Source organism: Struthio camelus, chromosome 1, assembly GCF_040807025.1.
Source record: "Struthio camelus isolate bStrCam1 chromosome 1, bStrCam1.hap1, whole genome shotgun sequence".
Classification (NCBI taxonomy): Eukaryota; Metazoa; Chordata; class Aves; order Struthioniformes; family Struthionidae; genus Struthio; species Struthio camelus.
In genome coordinates this window covers 196,941,623-196,968,582 of record NC_090942.1, presented here as the reverse complement: position 1 = coordinate 196,968,582, position 26,960 = coordinate 196,941,623, and the positions used below count along the sequence as shown (strand labels likewise).

Here is a 26,960-nt window from a genome sequence, read left to right as displayed (position 1 = left end):
TGTGATATTATTGTGACAAAACCTAGCATTTTAGTTATTATTACTATTTTTGTAACAAAGATCTCTTACATTCATTTCCTTGGTTTAATAGACTTATTATTTCACCTACTATTCAGCTGGATAGTTTGCTAGTGCATGAACCAGTCCATTATGGATTTTCAGGGCATATCTACTTTAAGCTACTCTTTCAATAAATAATAAGAGGATCTGAAGTGCACTTATGCTTCACAGGGCTGCAAATCCCAGATTTTCATTATCACATTTTTGACATTTTTTTTCTCAGCTTGAGGTGAGAGAGCGAGAACTTTGAGGACTATATGATAGTAATGGCAACTAAATGCAAGTATAGCATTTTTACTTAAGATATGCAGATGTCATCTTACAATCCATATGAGAAAATGTAGAGCTTTTATCCAGTAGCAGATAAGTGGATTGCCTTTAATAGTTTGGTACTGATGGGTCTGAAGCACTTCATTAAGCACTAATGTATTTTGCATCAACATTTCTGTAATTCTGAAACCCAGTACCAAATGGTTAACAAGCTATTTTTGGAAATGTATTTAATTTGAAGTAACAGAGCATTATTGTAAAATCATTGGTTTTGTTATGTACATACTAAGTGCAGCTAGCATTTTTCCAGGGTTTTACCACAGGGAGTATCTTTCTTCTGATCTCTGAGTCACAATGTTGCAGGACACCTGAGCCATGCAAATTCTCTGTTTCTTGGAAAATGCTGAACTCTGTGCTTATGAGCAGACATTCAAAAACTATAGCTGCTTTGATATACACGTTGGATTTGCAGTGGGAAGACCCTTATTTTAGCTGGGGGGTGATATTTTCTGTCAGGTCAGTAATATTAGATTGAAGTAACTGCATTTTATGAATGTGAGCAGTGACCGTTTTTTTTTTTTTTTCAGTTGTCTTAATTTATTGCTGGCCACCATACATATATATATATATATATATATATTTTCATTTCATTAATAAAATAACATTATTGTGCATTTTGCCTCTTGGTCCATCCATTATTCATATCAGCTAGGAGACTGAACTGGGGATGCAGCTGTTCACGCATTAATCTAAGAAAGCCTTCCCTTCACTTGCTTTCATTCTGCAGGAATATATTTGCAGTTTGCTTGCCATTTTAGCGATGCTTTGTTAGTATCTGGAATTAATGGATATATCTAATGAAAAATTGGTATTTCTCTTCCAGTGCCTTGTTTTATATATGTGTATGTGTATGCATGTATCTAAATGTTCACGCCTAGATAATCTTATCCTATTTCTTTAATTTCTGGTAAGGGACCTTGATATGTTGAGATACGTTACAGCAGATTTCCCTACTGTAAAAGCGGCCGTTAAGCAATAGCAGCAGCTTTACAATGCAAGGCACGAGGCCATGCCAGGCAGCCTTCTGGTCTGGCACTTCTTGTTTCCATGGGCTTCTCTGGTAATGTGATTGATTCATGATTCAACGCACTTTTGGACAGTACTTCAAACTTAGCAATGCACCTCCGGCCCAGAGTGAAAGACACATGTTATTTTTAGTCCCTCAAGCAAAGCTATAATTAAGTCAAGTTACATGGTGATTTGGAGACGTGCAAATGACCACATCGAGGGGACATATGAATCGAGTGGATTTGAACCTAGAACTCCAAATACAAAAAGGCCAATGCTTTGGTGCACCATGTAACTTCTGGCATGGAATTAGCTAAAATGAAAGCAAAAAGACATAAAACCAAATCATTTTGATGTATGCTTTGTACTGCATTGGTGAGTGAATACAAAGATAAGTATTCTACATCTCTAACTGCTGAATTCATACTGCTATATTTAAGCTTATGTTTACTTTTTGACGTCCCCCATTTTTAGAGACACGATACCTCAGCTGGTTTCAATTACATGTGGAAGAGACTTAGTGCCAAGTTGTTTGCATGGGTGAATGTTATTTATAGTTTGTAAATCAGTTGTGGTTTTCTTAGTCAAAGAGCAGGAAAAGATATTTTAAATAAGTTTAGATGTTTGTCTATTTTTACCAGAATTAAGTTTACAGAGGGTTTTACCTTATTAAAAACGGCACTTTACAGAGAGTGAGCCTCACTCCCAACCTACTTTGCCTGTTATCCAGCCACTTGGCTGTAACTTTTGACTCAGCAGTGTATTGTACCCACTTGGGACAGGTGCAAGTGACTTGATAGAGGCAAAGTAATGGGAATTAGGAAAAAAACACGTAAGATGGAACTGTGGATTTTCAAATGAACTATTTAAATACTTTTTAAACTGTGACAGTGAGAACCATATTTTAAAAAGCTAGTATCCTGTGAATTCAGTATTGACAGGATTGACAATTTCACTACATGTCCATCTAACTGGTCTCCTTGCTATTATCATTACATAGGTAAGGCGACTAATGAGTTTCCCACACATTTCCTGTTTTTTTTAATTGCTCCTTTAGCTTTTGTATAGTATCTGTGGACATATCAGAAATAATACACAGTAACATTTTATACTAACATTACGTATAATGACATTACCTATGCTAACATATTATACTAATTTTTCACATTAGATTCATCCACTCTAGTGTTATCTGATTCAGCCCAGAGAAAGCAGAAAATTCAGGCAATCCTTTCAAAAGCAGATTAAAATAATTTTAAGATTCAGACAGAAATCTGAAACAGTTTGGAAATACAGGGTCAAAGAAAACGTTGGTAGGTTGTGCAAAAAGTATTGCTATCAAAATTGCAAAAAGTATTGCTATCAAAATGAGCTGCCACTAGGAGGAACAGGCAATGCAGCTGAAGAAGGCTACATATTGGACACTGCAGCACTTCGGATCAAAGGGAAGGCTTGAAATACAAGAAAATATTCTTAATATTCTGGCTGAGCTACATGGAGGCAGAATATGTCACACAAATTGTTAAATGTATCGGATATGTAGATCTAAAAAAGGAAAGTTTCTTATAAGAAAGCAAAACTATCAGTTATAATGCTTCTTGAGGACAATGTAGGTGCCACCCTATCCCTCTGGATTTTTTGTGGGCATCATTGCTGAGTTGCAATAGAAGGTAAGTTATAAAAAATGAATCCATAGGTTTTAATCCTTTTACAAAGTAATCCATTACAGAATGGGCTTTCTTAGGAGAAAAAAAGATATGTAACATAATATCTGTGCAGAGAGAGGAATAAGGGCGATTTCTGCTGACTTTGACTTGAATTGACATTGGTGACTGGGGTGAATGAAGATGTGATTGCAGCACAGGCAGACATTATCTACCTATCCTAAAGCTGGCTTTCTTGCCTATCAAGAATAATAAAGTCTCAGCAGCCTAAGTTCAGTGCAGAAGGTGTGAATTTCCCTGGGACCTTGGGCTCCCATTCGCTATTGAAGCTACCTTGGCCTTTTCTGCACTTCTGATTGCAGGGCGGATGTTCCAATGACATTATATGCCATTGCTTTTAAAACGTGTATCATCTTTAGGTCCAAATGACTTTACTGAATTGGCCACTGTATTTTTCCTGTCCTCACATTCAAGGAATACTGAAAGGTTTTCCAGACATCATATCTAACAACCATTACTATAAATAAGGTTTGTTGCGTTTAATACCTCAAAAAAGTCACTTCACTTAAGAACACTTGCACATATTATCTTCCTGCCACAGAATAAAACAGGAGGCAAAATCAGTGCTCAGAAAATTACGACTTTGAGGCACTTTTAAAGAAGAAAGTCTTTCAGGTAGAGAAAGGAAAAGGTTTTCTGGTTGATTGAAGGAGGAAATAGTGCCCTTTAAAAAGATATTTTAGAAGACTGCTAGAAACTAGGGATGAAAACGATCAAAGGAGCAGAGAAGAAATGAATAGTTTAACATTAACAAAGGGAGTATTACATTTTCCTTCGGACTTGCTTTCATATATTGCTATACTTGTGAATTCAGGTTAATTTTCATGGGCCTGTGATAAATTAACTGCTTTATATATGGGATTGATGAACATTTCATATGCTTTGCATTTGGGCTTACACTCACTACTAAAAAGTAAACTACTGCTAAATTGAGATGGTTTTATTTACACTAAAATGTTGATCACTACAGTAGTTGCTCTGTAACGCTCTTGTTTCTTGGAGATGAAAGAGGAAAAAATACAGACCAGTGCCTCTTCTGAGGTACCAAGTGTTATAGCATTTCCTAATTAAGCACATACGCCTATGAGCACCGCTTTCCCAATTTGCCTTTACACACTAGGTGCACTGTTCAGAAAGCACTAATTATAAACATTGTTGTTACTGCCCCCAGCTGGAAAACAGAGCAGTTTATGTATGAATAAGAGAGATTATCACCCATCTGCTCCAGCCCATTATTCAGGGATGTGTCATTTTGTATGCCGATGGCAGCCATTGCTAGTGCTTTAGTCAAATGGCCTTTTTTATAGCATGGTTTTTTTATTTACCAACTTGCAGAATTAGAGTCTGTGCCGCAGCCCCCACTCCCCAAAATGCATATGGTTTGTTTCAAAATCTGGGCTTTGCAGTTAAACCGAGTCAAGGCCAATGCGAGACAGGACACCCTCTTTTATCACAGACGCTCATCTCTTGTGGTCTGTTCCCTCCGAAGCTGGATTTTTAAAAGATTCAAATACGGAGTATGACAAATGGAAAGACAGTATTGAACTGGTCGTGTAAAAATAAAAAATAGCAAAGTAGAAAAGGAGCATAAGCTGATCATGGATAGTAATTAAACTCTGGAAAGGCAAATCAGTGATTAGACTCATGTGAAGCTTTCCTCTCTTTTACAGAGAAGATACTAAATTTGCAACTATTTGACTAAGGTCTACTTGACAAAAAAGGTCCTATTTCCTTAGTAAGTGAAAAGAAAAATATTTTTAATACTACCAAACCCACATGTAGCTAAAGGTGGGCGCTCAGGACCCACAGAAATGCTGGTGGTTCCCCCCTTCTTCAAAAAAAAAAGCACAGATGCTGTGTCACTGTCTCCTAAGTGCACCACGTTATAACAGTAGACTTGTGTGAAGCATGATGCTAACTGGCACAACAGACAAAGCACATTTTGATTTTTTTTGCAAGTTGCAGTAGGTATGTAGCCATGAGCACAAATGCGATAGGCTAGAATTACAGGTACTCAAGCACATTTGAACACTTGGAGTGAAAGCGCTTCTCTATTATTTCTAGCCAGCATTTAATTCATTGATGGATTAGAACTACTTTTCTACTTCTTGGCTGAAGAGGAGGATTTTTCTTTTTTTTCCCCAGAACATCCATATCAGAATCTACTTAATTCTTAGTGTGCGCTCAGGGAACTGCTAGGTTTTATGGAAACTGTGCTGTAGTCCGATTCATGCATTCAGTGAAATGGTCCAGGGAGGGGTTCTTACTTCACCGGAAACACTTGCAGTGATCATCTCTGCTGTTCCACTAACGTGGTTAATTTGCTGAATTTTTCCAAGTACCTCATAGGTGAGTTTTTAAAAGCTTTGCTAATTGCAATGTTAGAAAAATGCAGGTTTCATGAGGAGCTTTTAGAAATTTCTCTAGCTATCACAAATGAGGTCTAGGGAGCAAGAACATGGAGAAAAGCCAGCAAATAACCACTTGATGGAAATTGCAGGGTACTTGATCGATTGAGGTGGCATGGGGGCCTCCCGTGGCCTACCAAACAGGATCCCTCCTTGCCCCCTCTCCCGAATAACCCCCTCCCACCCAAGGTCCCATTTAATCATACAGCTCAAGCGAACTAACGACAACCCTGGCACAGTTACACAATGAGGAGAAGTATACTAAAAATATTCATGCAGTATTAAAAAAATAAATAAAAAGGACTCGGTATCAGACGGGTTTTGAAAATAAAATAGAAAAAATGCACTGTTAGAAACACAAGCTTACCAGCACTTACAATGCATTATATCTCATTGAACTTCGGAGAGTTTCTAAGTAAGTACTACGTTTTGTAAATGCATTGTTCCATTTAAGGTAAGGATTGTGTTTTGTGGGTTTAAAATGACAGTATATAGCTCCACATCTCACATGGAAAAAGAGGAAAATATATGCTGAGACCCTGTTGCTGCTCCATGTGTTTAAAAACAGGAGCGCGCAGGAAGCAGATGCCTTAACAAGCAGTAAGGAGGGGGAGGGCGCATACTTCAGCATATCTAGCAGATTTTCTATATACACTGTCCTTTTAACTATAAGGAAAATCGATACTGAGCATGTGCAATGAAGAGAAAGCTGGCGATGCCGGTGTGAATAATGGGTGAAGAAAGGGAATGAGGGGGTGTGGCGTCTCAATCAAGATTCAAATGAAACCGATAAAGCAGCATATGGACTGGGTAACAAATCAAAAAGCATGTTTATCCACTGAAGGGACTGGTTAATGGAGACTGCCAGCACGTTGCCATGGAAACACTGACTGTTGGAGCTGCACCGTCTCATACCTTATCCAATACATTCCTGGTTGTTGGTAGTAGTCCAAAGACCCTGATCTCTTGATGGTAAACCCGTGGTCCAGCTGAGCAGAGAGAAACGGGGCAACTCAGTGGATCGACATTATGCTAAAGAATTAAGACTCCAGAGCAAGCTGTTCCTCATTTAGCGCATATTTACTGTTTTCACTTTCAGAAGGCACTTATCTAACATCCTACATCTACGCGCTGGAGACACACCAAAAAGAAAAAAAAAAAAAGAAGAAGAAGAAGGAAAAAAAACAGGAAAGAAACAAAAGAAAACGATACTAACTCTAGATTCGGTCTTGCTAAATTAGAAGCCAATTTATTCGAACTAAAATGGAGTTTGCGAAATAGGTTACTTAATGCATAATGCATTCATTCAAAGGTCTGACAAATATCTTGTTACCTCCACAGACAGAAGTGCCCTTTTAAGTTGCACATAACCAGTAATGGAAAATTATCTTTTGCAATTAAACTGAGAGGTCTAATAATTTAAAAAAAGGCAGTGCAACCATCACAAGGAGCAGGCTAGACAGACTGCACAAGGCTTAAATTAGACTGCTTCATAATCACGGAATGTGTAAAGATGAAAAGAATCAGGTTTTGATACCCCATCAATCATGGTAATTCATTTTTAAAAATGCGTTAACCTTGGAGAGTAGGACCACTCAGAGCCATGAATAACATTGTTTGTCATTTCAGCTTACACCTCATGCTCAAAAAGATAAAAGTTCAAAACGGTTACATTTAAAATTGCACCAATTAAAGTCAAAATGGAAATGAATTTAACGCTGTGTCCAGGAAAGTGCACTCATGATATAGTTTAAGGAATACAGATCTTTTAAGTCTAGCTTATCACTAGCAGAACTATGTGCACAGGAACAAAGAAAATGTGTTGTTTTCTCTAGCCCTTCTGTGCTGTACTAACATATGGTTGAGAGAGCACTTAACTGAGTTAAATAAAATTTTAGGGGAAAATATCTTGAGAGAGACACTCTGCCCGCTTTAATACTGGAGACGCCAACGATTTTCTCATTGTACCCTATGAAGGGAAAAGGCCATTTTGTGCTTCATTAAGAGTGTGGCATATATTTCCAATACTGATGACAGTTACTAATTCTAAATTCAGAAAAGCAGTTCAACACATTCCTAGCTACCAACTACTTTTACGTGTAGTTAGGATCTAAATAAATTTAAAATTTCCTTGATGCCTACACTGCAAGTACGGGATTTAATAATTTATTCCATTTTGTTAAAACAATGCCTGTTTCATTTTATTTAGAATTATTTAAAGGACATTTCCTGTTTAAAAACATGAGAACCTTGTACCTAGAGTTAATTTTCTGTAGGCTTAACTACACTGGTCTGCTATTGCCATCTACTGGCTTCCTAGTACACTGCATATAAAATACACAAAAGGGGTGTTTTTTGAAAAGCAGACCAAAAAGTACTCCTCAAAAACCTAACAGACAAAAAGCAATCGAGAGGAAAATCGAGGAAGTTAGATTTCTGAAACGAGTTCAAACAATTTAGTCACTGCGGAAATTATTCAATGAAAAAAACTGATTATACACAATGATCCCGGAGCAACACAAACAGCTACGAAGTGACATTTGAGTCACAGGTTGTTCTTTAAGCCAAACAAAATTAAGAGACTTGGCTTCTCTTCCTCACCACCCAAGAAATTTCGCTCCTAGAAATGCTACTGGTGATCTGCAATGTCAGTCTGTAATCAGCAGCAGGCATGCAAACGACTGCTCTGCTGCCTTCCCCTTCCCCGGCGTCAGGCAGCACCCCAGGTTGTGTCTCAGCTCGTCTGAGGCCACAAGCTGCCGGCTGCGAAGCCTGAGTCCCCGCCGCTGGGCACACTGTCAGGCCATCAGCTTTCAAGGCCAGCTTTTCTCTGTTTCTCTCCTACTTGGTTCTTGTGAGTCTCAAGCTGGAATTTACTCCCATTGCCACGACAGAGTCCTCACAAACCCTTAACGTAATGGCATCGTTAGCCTTTTCTTCTGTCTGAATACTGGCAAAAATGCAAGCACAAAAGTGACAACATACAGGCAAAGCTTTAACACTTCAGACAAGAACACAAACTGAACAATGCTCAGCTAGGATAGAGAATTACAGCACACCTCTGGACTGCAAAGCGTTCTTAACAAATTTATTTTGGCTTCCTCTTGCTTACTTTAGGCAGTGTCATTAAAACGCAGAGCGCCCTGCCACAGGGTACTGTTCAGCGGCAAAGAAACAACGGGATGACACACTTAAGAACTGACTGAAAAACTCTAGCCCAAACTTTAAAAGTCTATTTAGTAAACACCTGTTTTTCTGTTTGTACTGCAGTAGCTTTTACAAACACCCCGGTGGAACTACAAAATATTATTTCTGTTGGAAAGCTATACGGGAAACCTGATCCTGCAAATATTTTGGCACATGACTAATAGAAACATGGCTGTTGTGAGACAGACCGAAGGGGCACCTAGTCTAGCAGCCTGTCTTTGACAGTGACCTGTACGAGATGCTTCTGAAGAGTTTAAGAATGGGGCAAGAACAGTGAGCTTTCTCCAACAGACTCTCCCATCAGCAAGCAATGTTTTTTAGGGGCTTCTTAATTTTATAGCTGTTTTAAAGGCTGGCTCTCCAATTACGTTTTACTGGCAAAGCTATGCTGGTTTAAGGGAATGATTTCTTTGTTTTTTTCCGATTGACATATTTATGCTGGTAGAACGTTTAACGACGTTTTAGTGTACCAAAGCCCGCCTCTCTTTGCCTGCGTAGTTAATTTTGTTTGAGGAATCATCTTCAGCTACATCAGCAAAGGAACTACTTTGCGAGGCATGCACAGCACGTTCATTACGGCAGTTTGCCCCAGCTGACGGATCCTTTTAAAGGCAGACAAACGTAAAGTCTGGACACGCGCCTGAGAACTTCCAGGAGTCTCTGACCTGAATGGTCACAGCCAGCTTTTACTGAGAATTGCGATGTACACAAAGCAAACGGTTGCCTGAACAAAAGGAGTAAACCCAACGTATTTGAACGTTGCTGAAGGAAGCAGCAGCCACGGTACGTGCACGTAAAATACACGTGGCTTCAAACTTCCTGCCAATCACGCCGACCACAAATACATCCTTTTTAACTTAATTTTCACGTTAGTTTTAATTGGTGCATACGATGAATATAGCTTGAGATCTTTGAGGTGTGTTACTTCTTACCACAAAAGAAAATAGGCATATAATAGCATACCAGACTGAGGACAAATTAAGAACTAAATACCATAGATTAGCTCTGTCTGTTCATAAATGAAGTTATAATTCAAAATAATGCTAAGATTTCTATTTGATAATATAAGTAATCTATATAAATATTTGCACATATTAACACATTTTCAAACACACACAAAAATGTGTAAACACAGATGTGCTATATAATATATAGAATCCACCATTATATATTATATACACAAGCATTCTCCCAAAAAGTTACAGTAAACATACAGGCAGGCACAATAAAACAGTGTTTTTCTTAGAAAATATACTTAGTGCACTCCTTTGGTGCTGAACAATAAGTTACAGCATCTGTATATACTTTGAAAATCCTAAATGTAGGGCAGGCTTAGTTAATAAGGTTTACTTCTATGATATTTGATATCGCAGTGAAAAGGAAGATTCCCAAATGTAAAACCCTAATGACTAAGCAGGTCAAACGTATGTTGCACACGCTTTTAAATGCAGAAACAATAATTAAAGGTTTAGTTGTTTTTGCTTTCGGCTTTGTTTTACTTATTAAGTTAGTTTTGTATAAAACAAAGGTAGTTTATTCTTAAAATCAATATTATCTAGCCTTCTGGAACATTACCAAAACACTAAAGAGATTTGTAGTTCCCCAGATCCTCCATGTTCTTAGAAAATAAGTGACACTAGCTAACGAAACCACTTTCTGAATTTTTAAAAATATTCTGAACATTTCTACTTTACAGAATGCCGAATTAATCATGCTGAAGTGTGACGTTCACCCATAGAGATGACCACTGAAAATAATTTGTTAAATTTTCAAACACTAAAAAAAGCCGTTAAAGATTATAAACTAACATACACACACACATATATACATATACATATATATATTTCCTGATGTATAATGTTTTCCAGTGGAAAGATTCACTACAGTGCCTTTTTTCATTACTGAAGGGTCAAACTGCTGTAAACAGCTCCTTGCCAGAGCAACTGAGGCAAAGAAAAAAAAAAGGAAGGTGGGGAAATTAAAAAAAAATAAAGAAGGTGAGGGATGGTTGAGGACAGAGGCATCCTTTTTTGCTTCTAAGCTTGGAAGTTATTTGCAGAGAGGCTCTGAGCAGTAATCTCATGGACAAGCGTGCTGGCAGTCCACTCGAACAGAACACAGTTTCAACTAGTCTGTACAGAACATACCTGCATTTCAGATGAGCAATGGGTATGTGATGTTTTAGTTGTGGGAGAGCTGTTGCAGTATTATTGCTTAAAAAACGAAAATAAAAAATGCTGACTATGTTAGCTGATGACTGAGAAAATCTAAGGAAAGCATGAGGGACAATTTGCTTCCATGGTGAGGAAGTTTAGGGTTGGAAAGAGTAAAGAAAAAATATGAGAGAGGCACAGCTTGAAGTTGTAAGTACTTATACCGAGTAACTTTGAGAAAGTATCCATTTTGCTGCACAAAGAGATCACACCTGCGAGCCAGATTGCATGTGCTGAGCTGAGTTTACTTCATGCTGATTTAACTCACCACTGGAGGGGCTGAGCTGAGAAACATGAAAGTGGAAACAGTACAAGAGAGTGTACATGTGCAGTCACACCACCTGCAATTTATGGAAGCTGGGAATGAACACCGAGTAATTCGATATGGGAATGGTTATGTTTAATGTGTCACTTATTTTTAGTGACTATCTGGAGCGTTAACATTACCATGAGTAATAAAGAAAAGCTTACAAACACAGGCAGATGTATCAAAAATGTAAAGGATGTACATGTTACTATTTAATGGCATTAGTATGAATAATCTCATAAAATGCTGAATATATTCCGTGTGCATGTATATCTAACACACATGTTCACCTTTGGGAAAAAATACAAATGTATGTGATTTATGCTGCACTGAGGATGCCACTGAAATCTCAGTAGAGCTTGGTCAAGAGTTTGGTCAAGCTTAGTTTCAGAAGCTCCAATACCTTATAACTTGGAATACCTAGACTGCACAGAAGGTAGCAAGAAGCTCTATTAAGTCTTTAACAAATTTAGTCCTTCTGCCCAAAAGGGAAGCAGCTAGCAAGTTGCATGTACTTGGGACATGTAACTGAATAAAATTCAGCTCAGCTACATCTGAAATGGCTAATTAGCATAAACTAGGAAGGTAGCACTTTTCAGTATGCAGTGAGTCATCACAGCTCTTTTTGGTATCTTCAGAGAAGAGAAGCTCAGGTTGCTGTACAGATTTTCTGTTACAATTTTGGAATAATTTCCACTCATTGTAAAGTGCTGCTGTCCTTCTACAACCTCTGTGTTGCCTCAATCCATGTGATGATTCTGCTGCCAAATAAAATGACATGATCCCACAGTTTCAAATGTTGAATTTACATTGGAGTTAGCCCACCAATCTTCTAGCAAAATATAGAAGTGTGCTTACTTTTTGATATCTCAGGGCTGTTAAATAACAATGTGACTCACGAGGAGAAATTGTGCAGAATATAAGTCTAAATATATTAATTAAATGCTAGAATTATCTATAGATTGACCCTCTCTGGCTACTCTTGGTGGCATCTCCTGAACACACACTGCCTTGTGGTCACATATTTAGATGTTTCAGCTATGTATTTCAGATGCTTACTGCTATGACAGAAACTCCAGCTGCTGTGCTGTTCGGTTTAGGGCCTGTGTTGAAATGCTTCTTTATCTTCCCAGCTACTGATAGCTGATGTTCATTCTCTGGAAGGCCATCGTCCTGCCGAGAAACAAACAAACAAAAAATTTCAGAGAGAAAATGCAAAATAAAGGTATTATGAGGTGATTCTGATAGTAGCTGTCAATGTAGAAAAGTTTAAGAAAAAATCTGTAAGGAAGTATTTGTCAGTCACTGTTCCTATTAAAATATCCAAGCTATTTGTAAGATGAGTATCATATTAGATCACAAAACCAGCCTCTCTCCTCCTCTTTACCTATTATCTCCCTCTCAAATTTTTGCTAATGTTTAATAATAACAATTAATAACTATTTCACTCTTATTTCTACCATGTCTTAACTTCCACTGTGCAGTGGCTTCTATGTCCATCAATATTTCAAAGTGTAATAAGCTTGGACCTATCCCGTATTCTGTTGATTCATCAAATAAATTTAAAGATAATGATCTCAAAAGTAGAAAGTGCCCAAGAGATTACAGAAACCAGAAGTCCAGTTTTGGTGGGAAGCAGGAAAGGAAACCCCGTGAGACACCACTTACGGAGACTCTCTGTTTTAAACAAATTGTCTTTCAGTAAGAAAAAGAGGAAGTTCCCCTGTAGCAGTGTGAAGGGAAGACTTTAAATCTTGAGGGAGCTTGATACAAGCACGCGCTAGATGTTCGCCAAAAACTAATCTGAGATAAGGCAACTTATAACTCCTAAATGGGACCTCCACAACCCAGTCACAGAGGCCACAGATCAGGAACTGCTGGGTTGAACGAATGTCCCAGCTAATGTTCCAGCTCTCAGTAAGCCCCATGGAGAGGAAATCCAGGCAAGGTGGGAGCTGAGACATGCCTCAGCCGAGATCTTCACTGTGGGTGAACACAGGACCTCACAAATACGAGCACATATCATGGTATACCTCTGCAGGTCAGTTTAGGTGCAGGCTAATGACTTGCTATCATGTCCCTGGAACCATGAATGACAGATAACCATTTGCACAATTGCAGACTGCAATTTTACCATACTGAAACTATAGCTAAATGAAGTCACCTCCAAAACTTGAGTTTCCTTCACAGAAGTCTGACTGATAATCTGTAACTGCAAACTTCAACAAGGCACAGCAGCTCCCTCTCCCATCACAAGACACACAAGCCTGTGATGCTGTGGGCAAAGGAGAGCCAGAGGTACACACTGCCCAGGTAGGAAAACAGAGAAGATTTGGAGTCAGCTGTGGGTGGCCGTTGCTTCCTTGCCAAAGAACACGTGTTCTCAATCTGAGTTAACCTGAAATAAAAGTAGGCACACAGCTGCATAGACAAGTACAGGGAGACACATATTCTCCTGCCCTGCACACCCAGCTAGCCAGCTGTCCGATAGCTCCACTCCAGCAACTGTACAGCTGGGCTAGGGAGGTGCCTTCTCCAGGCTACTCTTGCCTGCTTCTCAGAGCCGACAGGTATCTATCCGCACTGAGGCACACAGACATTCCCCAGCAGAAGCAAAACCCCAGCAAAAAGAAGGGCGTTTGCAGCGGTACATAAGTCAGCAGTTAAATTCACGCCCCAGAAAGCAATTTTTTGGAAACTGAAAACAAGGCCTCCTGTGACTAATTCAGAAGGCAAAAACCAACCAGTATGACTGGCAGGCTGCTCAGGAAGCAGTGCAAAAAGCCACTGTTTGGTGAGACTTTCTCCCTAGCAGAACAGGCAGGATATCAGGCAACAATATTCAGAATATGCACAACAGGCAGGATATCTGGCCACTGGTATCCACAACGGTCAGCCTGGGGTGTTACTGCTTTGTATCTGTAGCTATCAACAGTTGAAAAAAGATTTTAAGATACACTAAAATCGACCTCTAGCAGAACATATACAAAGAATAGACAAGATCAGAACATAGCGATATCACAAGCATCCATTTTGCCGGCTTCATAGCAATTCTTAGGGCACTTTAGGAGTTACATAGTTGCTGCAGTAAATCCTGATCTCTCTGAGTATATGGGAACGTTAGGGAGGTTCGGTTTGGTCTGTGATTTATTTAGTTTGGGGAGTTTGTGTTTAGAGAGCCCTCACTCATCCCTTAACAAAACGCTGCAGCTGGCAAAATGTGGTCAAGTGCACACAGCTGCAAAATACAAAACAAAACAATACAATATAGTAGCTGATTATTGTCTAGCACTGGGGAGTCTTGGCTTGGTGGTATACGACCCCTAAAAATAATCTGCATTCTGCTGACCTTGCCTTTCCCAGAAATAAGCCAGTCTATAAAGTGAACTCTTCTTCACTGGAGGAAAAAAAAATCATTCTTTTGGCTTTCTTGACATGAAAGCCTGCCAGACCTTCCTGTCATCTTGTCAAAAGACTAAATTACAGAGAAGACAATAGTTACCAAGCCTGTGGTAATGTTTTATTGGTGAAGCACCACCCGCACAATTCCAGTGGCAATATGCCACAGAGACATAGTACCGGCTCCAGCTTTTAGATTATGTATCTTCCAGCTCATTTTAAGACATAGCATAGGTATATATAGGAATTATTCTGTCATTATTAAATTTTCTAACTGCTGTGGGTGCTACCTGACATTTACTAGCTATCTTTTTTTATTCCAAAGTACTTCGTAAACAAGTTCATTTATATACACTGGTTCCTGGAATCACTTCAACCAACACTAAAACAGCCATTGAAGGTGAGAGATGACAGCTAGATGTTTAGCTACATACAAAACAAGTTGCTCTGCAGTTTAAAAAGGCAGGAAGTGAAGAAAAACGCCAGATTCACTAGAATCAGCAGGACAAGTTGTAGAATGGTAGAATAGGCTAAATATTCCTGACAAGAACTTCATCTAGACGCTGTAATGGGAAGGCTGTCAGGCCCTACAGAAGTTAATATTGTTTCCTTCTGCTACTTTAGCCTTTAGTTATATGAACTACTTCTTGCAATGGGTGATGATCACAGAATTTCATCTTAACCTTTAGCAGTCAGGATAAGATCTTCTAAAGATGACTAGCGGTTTTTGGTGCTCAACTCTTTAAAGGGTCATGAGCTTCAGAAAATGCTGACTGCTGACCCTCTGAAAAAAGAGCTCTCCTTAGCATGTTTCAAAAATTAAGCATCCAAAATCCTTTAACAGTTTAAAAACTCTGGTCCAGATGTTGAATTTTCACCTAGACCTTGTTCACTGCTTGGGATCTTTAGATTTTTTTTTATCAGGTTCCGTAAAACACCTTTTTTGTTCTATCTGCCAGTATTAAAAAAAAATGAAACCCTACAAAAATGAGGCAGAGGGTTCTAGCATCACGGGAGTATGAAATAAACACTATTTTCACATTTGCATCATTCTATAAGGCAGGACACATGGCCACTCAAAGGAAAAAAAAAGTGTTAAAAAGACTGAACAAAGTTCAGGATTCCCAGACTCCTACTGCCCTGAAGCACTCAGATCCATTTCACAAGCTGGTCACAAGAGGTTTACTTTCCAGGTCTAAATGCAGCACATGAAGAGGTCATTATATAAATAACAGCAGAAAATTAGAGCAAATAAAAGTGCCGGAAAAGCTTTTTGACTCTGCTTCCTTTAAGGATTACAAGGAGATTTTTCTTTGGGCAGTATCCTAGGGTGTGACCAAAAATACTGCAGCTGCCAAACAAGAAACGTCTTTTTAAATTAACTTCTCTACAAATGTTCAGTTTATTACTATTTACTGTTTGGTTATTCATTTATTCACATACAAATCTCCAAGGCAACTCTGGTTAAGGAAATATTTTAAAGCTACACTTTCCCTAATTCTTTTAGACTGGGGTGCACAATCTTCTTCTTCCAGCCACGTTTTATATTGATTAGTTTAACAGAGAAGGATTTGCAGAATGTAATCCTTCTCTTTCAGCATTCACTGATCAATGCTGTAGAATAAATTAGAAAATATTTACTGCTCATCCAACAAAAAGAGAGACGATTTGTCCCATAACTTGCCACTAGCATATTTCAGGTTATATCCTATTGCCAATGTTTAAAATGCCAGACCTCAAGCTTCCAGCCCCTTTCATAATTCTTTGGTTTTGGAAAGAATTTGAGCAGGTAAAGGAAAGAGCTGGGGTCCCAGTAGGGGAAGTATAAACTGATGGATTTGTTTCCAGGTCTAAGTGTACTGCATATGAGAGACAAATCCAAATAAACTAAATCGAGGGGGCAGAGAATTGCTGCTGAATCGCATTTAGAATCCAAGATCTCCATCTGTGGCAATGGCAAGTAGCCAACATCTTTTCAGGTTTTGTTTTTTGAATTGAAAACAGCTGGGATATTACTGACATAGGAACTGCTTTACTGGTCTGACTCTGACCATAACAAGTTTTGCAGTTTCCAAGAGGATTCCAGCTATTTTTATAGCAAAAACTGAAACTGAAATGAGAGCTGGCTCCTATCGAAACTGTCAAAGTACATTCCAGGAATCTCAGCAATGTACCAAATAATCACATAGTAAGCTGCTATAAAGTAGAATGGTTATTTACAATCTACAAAGTGGTTTTATACAGTGTAACCAGTTAGAAGACTTCTATCAAAGTTTTGATCAAAGAGAGAAAACGTTTCCTTAAAACTGTCAAAGAAAACACATGCCTGCTCTTCAATCCAGCTCTCCTATCCAGTATTTCAGCAGCAGTTTCACTAATCTTACCACTATGAACAGGTCCAAAACTAAAACAATAAAAGGAAAAATTAAGTCTATCACTTGGTGCCATGGAGAAGTATTTAAACAGGTTAATTAGGAAAATAGAGTGTTACATGAAAATTTCATGAGCCATTTTTCTTTTGGAAAGAAAAAGACAGTATTTTACAAAAGTTATGGAAAATTGCTCAGATAATTACGACTCATAGATCTCTGAGCATTTTGTAAATAAGGATAAGTGTATTCATTCCCTGTTTAGGGGAACTAATCCAGGGAAGTGACCTTTTACGAAAACATTTATGCGCCTGCTTCAGCTCAGCCATGTTCGGATTTCTCCGAACTAGACTTTAGAACAATCTAGTTAATCTTATGCTTAATATCAAGCATTTCCATGCATGATATTTTGAAACAGGAGCAAACTTAGAAATGTGCTCAAGTACTTTCCTGAACTGGTCCCAGTGCTAGTCTTTCTCCTTCCAGAAAAAAAATCGGGGAGATACATACGAGAATTAAAAAGAGGTTTTGATCTGTGTTATGAACTGTCATTAGCATACTGCTGAAGACTAAATACTGACTCCTCTCAGTTGCTAAAAGTAGCAATTGCACAGAAAAGAAGGAATTATAGAACTGTCATGCAATACTTGTTTCAGATATTTATGGACAGAACAGCTACAGGTTTTGATAGCAGAGAATTATAGTCAGCATAAGATTCTAAGTGGTGCAGCAGAGCTAGACCAAGAGTGAATTCAATACTGTATACCATTTCCAACAGTGGAGAGTAGTTACTGTTTATGAAATAGTACCTTTCAAACAGGCAAGCAGGGCTTGAACTTTCCCTGGCATTTCTTCCAGTTTCTGGCAATCAAGTGTTTCAGGACATTCTGAGCCAAAAATGTTATCCAAACCACCATATTTAATAGGCATCAATGGACTGACTCATCCTCCAAAAACATATCAAACTCTCTTTTGAATCCATTTATACTTGGCCCCTACAGCACCCTCTGGCTCAGGGTGCTGCATTTTAGCTTGCTGCATAAAAATGAGAAATTGCACAGGGTGCTTCAGTAACTGAAGCATGCCTTTACTGGAGTGCTGGAACGGTAACAGATTTTAGCTGCCTATCCCTTCCTCCCTGTCTCCACCTCAGGAGGCACTAGCCAGGACAGGGAGTTTTGTCACACTCACGTCACCTGCACTGGGGAGCACCATGCTCCTGACAAAGAGCAGCATCTCTTATTCTTAATACGTCTTGCTGAAATGCCTTCCTCAAATATATTATGGTGTAACTGAAGCAAAAAAAAAAAAAAAAAGGGAGGGGGGAAAAAGGGAAAGGTTAACAGTTCCAATGTATTTTTCACAAAAGGAAGATCACCACATTCTTCTGTGGTGTAAACAAGTGGTGTTTCAGTAACCTCAGTAGAAGTGTTTGGTTTGACACCAGTGTATGATCTGGCCTCTCTGTGGCTTCTGATCAGCAAACTCTCCCTCTGCCTCACCAAGTTTCCAAAAGTTCCCACTCATCTCTTCTCCTATGAGGAAGAACAGATGCCTCTGTAACTAAAAGTCATTATAAATTGTGGCAGAACACTGTGTCCAAGGACAGTACCTGGCATCAAGGAAAAATACTATTTCCACTGCTTGAATGTCAGCTTAAAAAGATTTTCATCATACACTGTCTTGGATCCTTGCATTCTGTACATGGCAAAAGTGCTCTGCATGGTAATAGCATTTACAGAAAAAAAAAAAGGAGGAATAAGTTAGCATCTAACACTAAGGTGTATACTTTGTAAACACTTACAGATCACTGCTATTCTGGGCTATACAGAGGATACTTTTTAAAAAAAAAAAGATTATCATTTGAGATTATTGTATACTTAAATTTTTAGAATAGTGTTCTTGTGAGAAAAATCTGTTGGATACAGCAGCTAGCTGTATCAGACTTGTTATCTGAAGGACAAAATAGTGTTTCAGAAAGGACTTCTTTCTGCAGCTTGCAGCTTGCAAAATGAAACATTATTTCTTCCTCCTTTAATTTGTTTTCTCCTTCACTGGCCCCAGCTGTATTTCCTTTTTCAATCTTCCTTTCTGAATCTGAATTTGAATTTTCTCCAATTTCTCTTTCTCTTGTCATCCAAACATTTTAAGACATTTTAAACAGTCTGAAATAATTAACTAATATTAAGTAGTGTCCTTGTCTCAACATTAATTAGAAACAAATCTCTTCATTCTCTGCCAGAGTTATCCATATGCCACCTCACTGATTACCACTTTTATGGCAAATGTCCATTCACCTAGAGATAAGTCAGGATATATAAATAGATATTTCATGGTAACTCAGATTAAATGGATATGGTAGCATATAAATATATGTATATTTCAACTTCAGAAGTTAAAATATGATCCTCAAGGTTTCCCTGTTTCATGCTGGATCAAGTAGGCTTAACACCATGCACTATATTTCAATACCTCTTAATCATGACTGTCAGATTTTTGAGGCCATTTGATTTTAGGAGAGCAAAATGTGTCACTGAACCCACAAGCCGATTCTTAAAGGTATAATTTTGTCAAGTGCAGTTGAGATGTATTGAACGCCTGGCCCAAAATATTTCAGAGAAAATGCAGCTGAGCATGCGTAAAGTAGTGAAGACTTCAAGGTGTGCACTATATACTAACATAGCATGTAACTGAGTTTATTTCCAGTTAATTCTTGGCATTTTTAGAATATGCTGGCTTCAAAAAGGCATAGAAAAGACTTAGAAAAGAGAAGAGCTTAAAGGTGCCAAATTACAAGCAGCATCTACAAGCCTGAAATTACTTACATTAACCCATGGATGTTCAAGAACTTGCAAGGCTGAGAATCGCAGATCTACATCTACTTGAAGCATCATTGTGATAAGTTCCTGAGAAATGGAATACTGGGTCAAATTTAAAGAACACTTTTATAAAGCAAATTAACAGATTTAATGTACTAAAGTGCTCTTCAACAGATTATATGAGAATGCTCAAAGACAGAGTGAACTACCAACTGCAGACATATATTAAAATTATTAAAAAAAAGAACAAATACAAACTGCTGCACTTTAAGCTGAAATTTTAAATCAGTATCTAATAGTAGCTTGAAAAGCTAGAAGACAGTTCTGAGTTACAGTTCTGTAGCCACTGTTTAAGAGAAAAGCATCTAATATGTAATGTACAAAACAGATGGTTGCATGAAATTAGGTTAGCTTCCCATCAAGAGAAAGCCAAATTCTCTGTAGGAAAAGAGCCAGAAAATCTAGGAATTGTATTTTAAGTGCTTGTATAAATGACATAGAAGATATTTTTAAAACACTTAGAAATATTATTTTTGCTATTTTGATTTCTTCTGCTACTACTTTCCTATAGCTTTTGGCTAGCACGTAAATAAACAAATACCCAATTCCATCAGTGAGTGCAGTGCATAGAAAATAAGATGGCAGTATGAAGGCAAATAAAGAGATATCGCCAAAGATAGAGGTTAATAATTCTTAGTAACAAGGAGAAGAAAATAAACTAATAGGCCTATGCTTCAAAGCAGAAATTTTAGAATGAACTAGTCAGAAGTAGGAGTTTCACAGGAGAAGACCACTGGCAAAGGACCTACGGAATTCTCATTAGTGATGCTATGAAATAAAGCCTGCTATAAAACAATAAGTGGATTAAAGGACTTCTTCCAGCTCTGTGACTGACATTTTTTGACTTCAGTTTACAGACTAAAATCCTATTCTTTATCACTCTGCACATTTCTCTAAAAGAAGGATGGAAATAACTGCACCAAAAAAACAACATTCAGAATTTAGAATGCTATTTCCTTTCCTCACATCCAGTTCCAAACATTGCAATTGTTCTGTGACTAATTAAACACTGTCACACTGAAAGAAACAGGAAAATAATTTCAATCAAGTAAAGTTGCAGTAAATTTTTCTTGATCAGGAAGGGTTGCTGGTGTCTCTGCTGTATGAGACACCCATATAGAGATGGGGTCCATTTCAGTCTGGAGTCTAACAGATAGACATTGATCAAATGAAAAGATGCTTGTTGACCCAGGGGAATTTACGGGTGTAGCAGGAGATGTTATGAGACATGTCAAACAGAGCACTGCGGAAGAATAGCGTTCACTTTATACTGGACTGTGAATAACAGTGCAGAAGAAAGTATCAACTATATAAACGTACCTTTGCAGAGTCAGAAACATTGTCCCAGTATGGAGAGGGAAAATCCACCTGTCCCATCAAAATCTGATCAAAAAGCACTTCTTGGTCATCTCCACTTCTATAGAGTAAAGAAAACAAAAACAACAACAAAACCCACATAGGAATTATTTCAGAGCTGGTTTTAACAAGCTTCTTGAAATTGTTTTTTATTGCAGATCCCTTAGGATGCTTTTGGAAGCTGTTTATTCTCCCCAAGCACACAACTACAGATATGAATTGTGTGATCATAAAACAAAGTGCATTTGGTACACTGTTTCGGAGGCAACCTTCTTGTCTTTAGGACTGACAGCAACTTTTCAATTGGTGGGAGGAAGAAAAGATCTTTAATATAAAAATTGAAACATCCTTATTAAGTAGCTTACATTTTAATTGCCTTATACCAACCACAAAATATGTTGCATTTGATCCATGAAAGAAGATGCTTATTTCACTGTGTATTTTAACATCTGGCAAAGGCACCTAAAACCCATAACGGAGGCTCTTGTTTTGTAATGCAATGAAGTTTCAACTAAAACAAACACGAGACAGAGGTTTCACAGTAAAATCACAGACATTTACGGTGTGTAAATTACTATGCAGAGCATGGGAAAAACAAAACCCTATGAGCAGAGGACTTTTTCCAGTGAAAATCTTTGTGCTTTACACAGAAGCAGCAGAGGGACCATTCACAGAACAAGCACGTTTGAGTAGATCAGAGTCCATACCCACGGAATGGAGGAAAACCACAGAGCAGGATGTAAGTAATCACACCTGCTGCCCAGATGTCCACCTTCAGGCCATATCTAGAAGTGTAAGAGATATGGGTAGAGAAATCAGATTTATATGAACTATAGTACAAGAATAGAGGAAATATTTTCAGGATTATCAATAATTTCTTATATATTCTGATAGGAACTTTCTCTGTGCTCTACCTAATCTAATTCTGCTTTCAAATTCAAGACAAACCTTTACATCTTAAAACTACGTCAGATCAGAACGTATGGATGCACAGAAGAAATTGTGCTATCATCTTGAATAGGACTCTGACCTCTACTGACAGAAAGCCTGCAACGGTAAGATAGGTTGCTCAGACCAGTGTGTATTTATTCTATAGAACAAATCAGAAGAAAAGGACAATGTGTGATAATGAAATAAAATTAAGTGAACTGTTAAAATTGCTTTTATGTATTTGTAAATAGATGGTTAATATCTCAGGCTTAAACTAGAAGCTTTCTCCTTTGAGGCTAAGAACTAGCAAAGCAACCTGATGTAACTCCAAAGCTAGCCCTGCTTTGAGCTGGATTAGACAAGATAGCCTCCAGAGGTCCCTTCCTGCTAAACTCTTCTGCGGTCATGACTCTGTATTACACCCAAGCAAAGGCAGCATAAAAATCTTAATTGCAAAAACTCCTAATTGACACTCTGGTGAGAACATGCTCCACTGTGTACACATCAGTGAATCATCACTATAATTACCCAGTTTCAGCAATGATTTCTGGAGCTACATATGTTGGGGTCCCACAAACAGTATAAAGAGGTCCATCCACAATTGTCGCTAGGCCAAAGTCTCCCAGCTTCAGAGACTTGCTTCCATCTTGATGTTCATAAACCTAAATCAGGAATAAATTCAAAGGCTTAACATAGTTCTATTAAGGAAACCACTATATCATTTACTAACTGCCTGAAATGTTGCTTCTAATTTACACTCTTCTTTCTTCTCCTTATCTACAGCATATGAGAAGCATGCTTTGAAATTTCATGACCAGGACAACTTCCCTTAAATGTGACTGGGAACGTAGACTGGTGTCTTACCTCTCTACCTGGTCAGCAAAGGACATAGATATTTCCTCTTGCCAGAAGTTAAAGCCCAGAAGCCAAGGTCAGACCTTCCAGCAATGCAGTTCCTAGATTAACTCCCCACTGACAGCCTATTCTCAGTGTGGGCTTTTTTTCTTTTTTTTGTTTTTACTTACACAGAATTTGAATGCCTACGCAAGGAATTCAGCTGCTTAAATAACACATCAGTAACTGCACCGATCGCTACAGTAGAATCATCTTCTCTGTGTATTGAAGTGACAAGAGGCAAACCTAGCTAGAATATTTCACCTAGAAACACTGTCCTCTCCTTGAATGATTGTCACACACCAGTATCTTAGTGGTATGTTCCCAACATTATCAATGGATGTAGGTTGCGCTGCAAGACTGCACACTTGCAAATCCTATTTGCAAACATGGTCTGTACATCAGCAACATGATCTTTTTGATTTTTTTAGGGGTGCAAAGGGAGATTAAGATACAGTCACAAGAAAAAGCTAGAAAATGCAATAAAAGCCACCACAATTTTAAAAGCTGGCCCAATGCAAAATGAAGACCCCAAACCTGCACACAGTGATAATATATGAAAAATGCTTAAAATAAAAAAAAACAAAATGAATCCAAATTAAATATTAGACCATGAGTCTTTCTTTAAGGCAACTGTTGGTTTGGGTTCTTGCTTCCTGTTTTGAAATTGTTTATGATGCAATATAATGCTCTTTACCTTAACGGCACCTTAAAACATTGAAATACTCTACAGAAGGGCATCTTAAAGTATGTATGTATCGCATTAATACTTTACAATCAATTCAAAGCTGCATGCAGTCTGGCTCACCATCAGTGATACCATGACAGTAATTACCTGGCAAAAAAGAGGAAGGAATCATACTTCACAACAAAAAAGCAAATCATACTTAATACCTATCCTGAATGACTACTCCCACAGCAGAAATCATACCTAACTACAGCTGTTTGCAGAGGAGAAATTCTAGATTTTTTCCTACCACAATGCAATAAACCCTACCATCCCTTTAACAGTCCCTTTAGCAGTTCATTTGCAGCAGAAACAAAATCTAGAAGTCTCTCCCCACCGTTCACTACAGATCTTCAATAACTTACAATAACTAGCTATACTATACAGAAAAAACAGCAGTTCTCCTTTGCTAATGCTAGTCGTGTCTAGAGAGGGAAAGAAACATCCCCTCAGTCCTTCTTAAAACACTGCTATCAGGTACTAGAGTTATGAGCAGACATTCAGAATTTACTAAATTTTTCTCCCTTCCTTACGGTGTTTGTTTTTAATGATACAACTGGATCTTTAAGAGGACCAGCAATCTGATACAGATTCACATTTCTCTGCTACTAAGCCAGAAAAAGAGATAGGCTTATATAAAAGCACGGGAAAAAAAGGCAATTATGGCTTTATTAAAAACACAGATTGTTAAATACATCTGGTTCGTGAAACTAAAGAAAGTGCTCTCTGAAATGGCAGTAATAAATCTAATTTCAACAACAGTTTTAATTAAAGACTAGAGACTTTAAATATTCACTTGCTGAGAAATGTAAAGTGTTCACTTAGACATCAGGAGCTGAATATAGTCTAATTAGTATCTCATATTCTATTTTATGCAGTTATTTTTTACAAAGACTTCTCTGAATTGTGGTGACCTTGTGAATGTTTATAAATTTCCTCCGTCAGCAGGCCATACCTTGCGTGACTCATATAGCCAAGAAATTAATTATGGAAAAGGCTCATTTGGCAATATTTGGCAATGCAGAATATTTGGTACTCTGCATTTTGTAGTATTGTGCCCCATCTGTTTCCAGGGATTACTTTTCTTGGAAAACTACTTCAGTTGAGTTGTAAAGCTGAAGAAAGTAACTTCTCCTCACTCTGTTATAACTCCATATAAAAAGGAGCCCAATGTGAAGCTGTGGTATGCTACTTGCCAGTCAAGGAATGTGAAAGATAATTTAATGCTCATGTTACTCAGAACAAAAGCTATGTATGTTCTACTGCATTTAAATACTGAAGGGCAATTAAAGAAATGGAGATTAGTGCAAATTACCCACTATGTAGTGCTTTCACTGTTTTAACTAAGCAATAAAACTGTGTAATTGTACAACACTAATTGAATGCAGCCATACATAATTGTGTGCCACCATATGTATCCTATTACTGTAAAGACTGCCAGTATTTTCTAAGCTGCTCTTGTGATCACCGCAGATGGCAACAGTCAGAGAAGTTGTTCTCTAGGGTTTATTATATGGCTATAAAGACATTCCATGACTTGACAAAATAAATGTGCTAAATAGCAGCAATTACGAAAAATGTTCCAATTAAAGCATGGAAGATACTCTCTAGAGAATAGAAAATGTGTGTGCTGATAAAACATCACAGATATTCAGCGTACCCTAAACTATTGGACAGTTGGCTGTAAGGTGGACTTTGCAAGTCTTGAAGATAATAAGGCGTATTTAAGCACTCCTAGGAATGACTGTTTTTTCACAAAGGATGTTGAGACAGGTTCACACGCAGGAGGGTTTTTCAGCAGGGTCTGTGGCTGATGGTATACAGCAGCCTTAACAGAGAAAGTTACTTTTGGGGAAGAGTGAAAACAAAAGAGAGAGAGAAAGAAGAGAAAGGGAAAACTCTCCCCTGTGACCCACCAGAAAGAGATGCAACGGGAAGGCCCCAGAGGAGCATCCTCCCCTGGGTGTCCCGCTGTGCAGCAGGTACCCCCCGGCCCCCCGTACTTTTCCCGTCGTGGCTGTCTAGGTTTCATCAGGCCCCGCTCAGGCTGCCTGCTGGTTGTTCCCGCTGGGGAGGCTGTTAGCGCTGACGGGGGGCATGCGTTGATGGGGGCAGGTGTTGCCTGCTGGTTGGTTGTTAAGCTTTGTGTGGGCCTGGTCCTGGCTCCCCTCCTGGAACCCAAAAGCTACAACCGAGGGGTAGGAAGAGGGTGGCGGGAGGAAGGGCTGATTCTCTCGCCGGTGGCAATCTCTTCCCAGGCGAACGTGCCCTAACACTGCTAGGGTTTGCAGGTGCAAGGCCCTGAGAACACAAGCACATGAAACCAGCAGCATGCGAACAAGGGAAAAATAGTGCCCTGACAGCTTAGGCAAAGGGTTATAGAGCAGCCAGCAAAAGGCAGGCTGCTGATTTGCAAGTAGAAGGCCCCTGGCAACAGAAAGGCCAAGGCCTCTACAACATTTTTCAAGTGTTTTATAAATGCCAGGAAAATAACCCTAATTGTAGTCTTGTGACATAAGGAAGAACCATCCCAGTTAACAGACAGGAGGATTGAAATAGAAAGGTCAAGAGACACCTAAAGCCACAAACAGTCAGTGTCAGAGATGGGATCAAAACTCAGGTAAGGCTGGTTCAAAAGCACTCTCCCTAAAACAGTGTTCACTTCTGGCAAAGACTTGATAAACCTCAGAGGATGAATATCATTTGTGAATCAAATACTAACTTTTGAAAGTTAGGACACTGCAAGCAGTTCAGTGCTGTATATTTATTGCTTAGCATCAACAGTAATACATGACCTTTACATGTGCACTACACCGGAAACATCATTTGGAAACAATTCGGCTACAATGCAAAACAACGTGTTTGTTTATGTAGACCAGTGAGTATTACCACAGACGGGTGGGTAGGTAAATTTAACGCTCCCCTCACCAGCCTCACCTTCTTCCCTTCCCCCAAAAGCTTGTCTACTACTGTCAGACTTCAGGCATTTAGAGACATTTCAAGACAAAAGCAGGGTAAGCCTCCCCCCGAGACAGTCCTGCACTTTCCGTGTCACAGAGTTAATGAATCCTGACGTGATTGCTGTTAACTTATGCATGCAGCCACCTAAGAACACCAGCATGAAGGCTGCCATAGGGTATAAGTGGTTG

At 38.6% G+C, this 26,960-nt stretch overlaps 1 protein-coding gene across 2 annotated transcripts in view; it reads right to left on the bottom strand.

The window, feature by feature from the left end:
* DCLK1 (doublecortin like kinase 1) overlaps nt 1-26,960 on the bottom strand; it is a 251,398-nt gene that overhangs the window by 8,116 nt on the left and 216,322 nt on the right. The window contains exons 12-17 of one of the 2 annotated variants that reach the window (XM_068930065.1): nt 22,719-22,852; nt 21,968-22,045; nt 21,225-21,321; nt 19,851-19,931; nt 12,317-12,430; nt 6,446-6,519 (exon numbers count right to left, since the gene is read on the bottom strand). In XM_068930065.1, coding sequence (XP_068786166.1) covers nt 6,446-6,519; nt 12,317-12,430; nt 19,851-19,931; nt 21,225-21,321; nt 21,968-22,045; nt 22,719-22,852 — 578 coding nt within the window. The remainder of the gene's footprint in view (nt 1-6,445; nt 6,520-12,316; nt 12,431-19,850; nt 19,932-21,224; nt 21,322-21,967; nt 22,046-22,718; nt 22,853-26,960) is intronic. The other variant, XM_068930064.1, reaches the window with a different exon arrangement.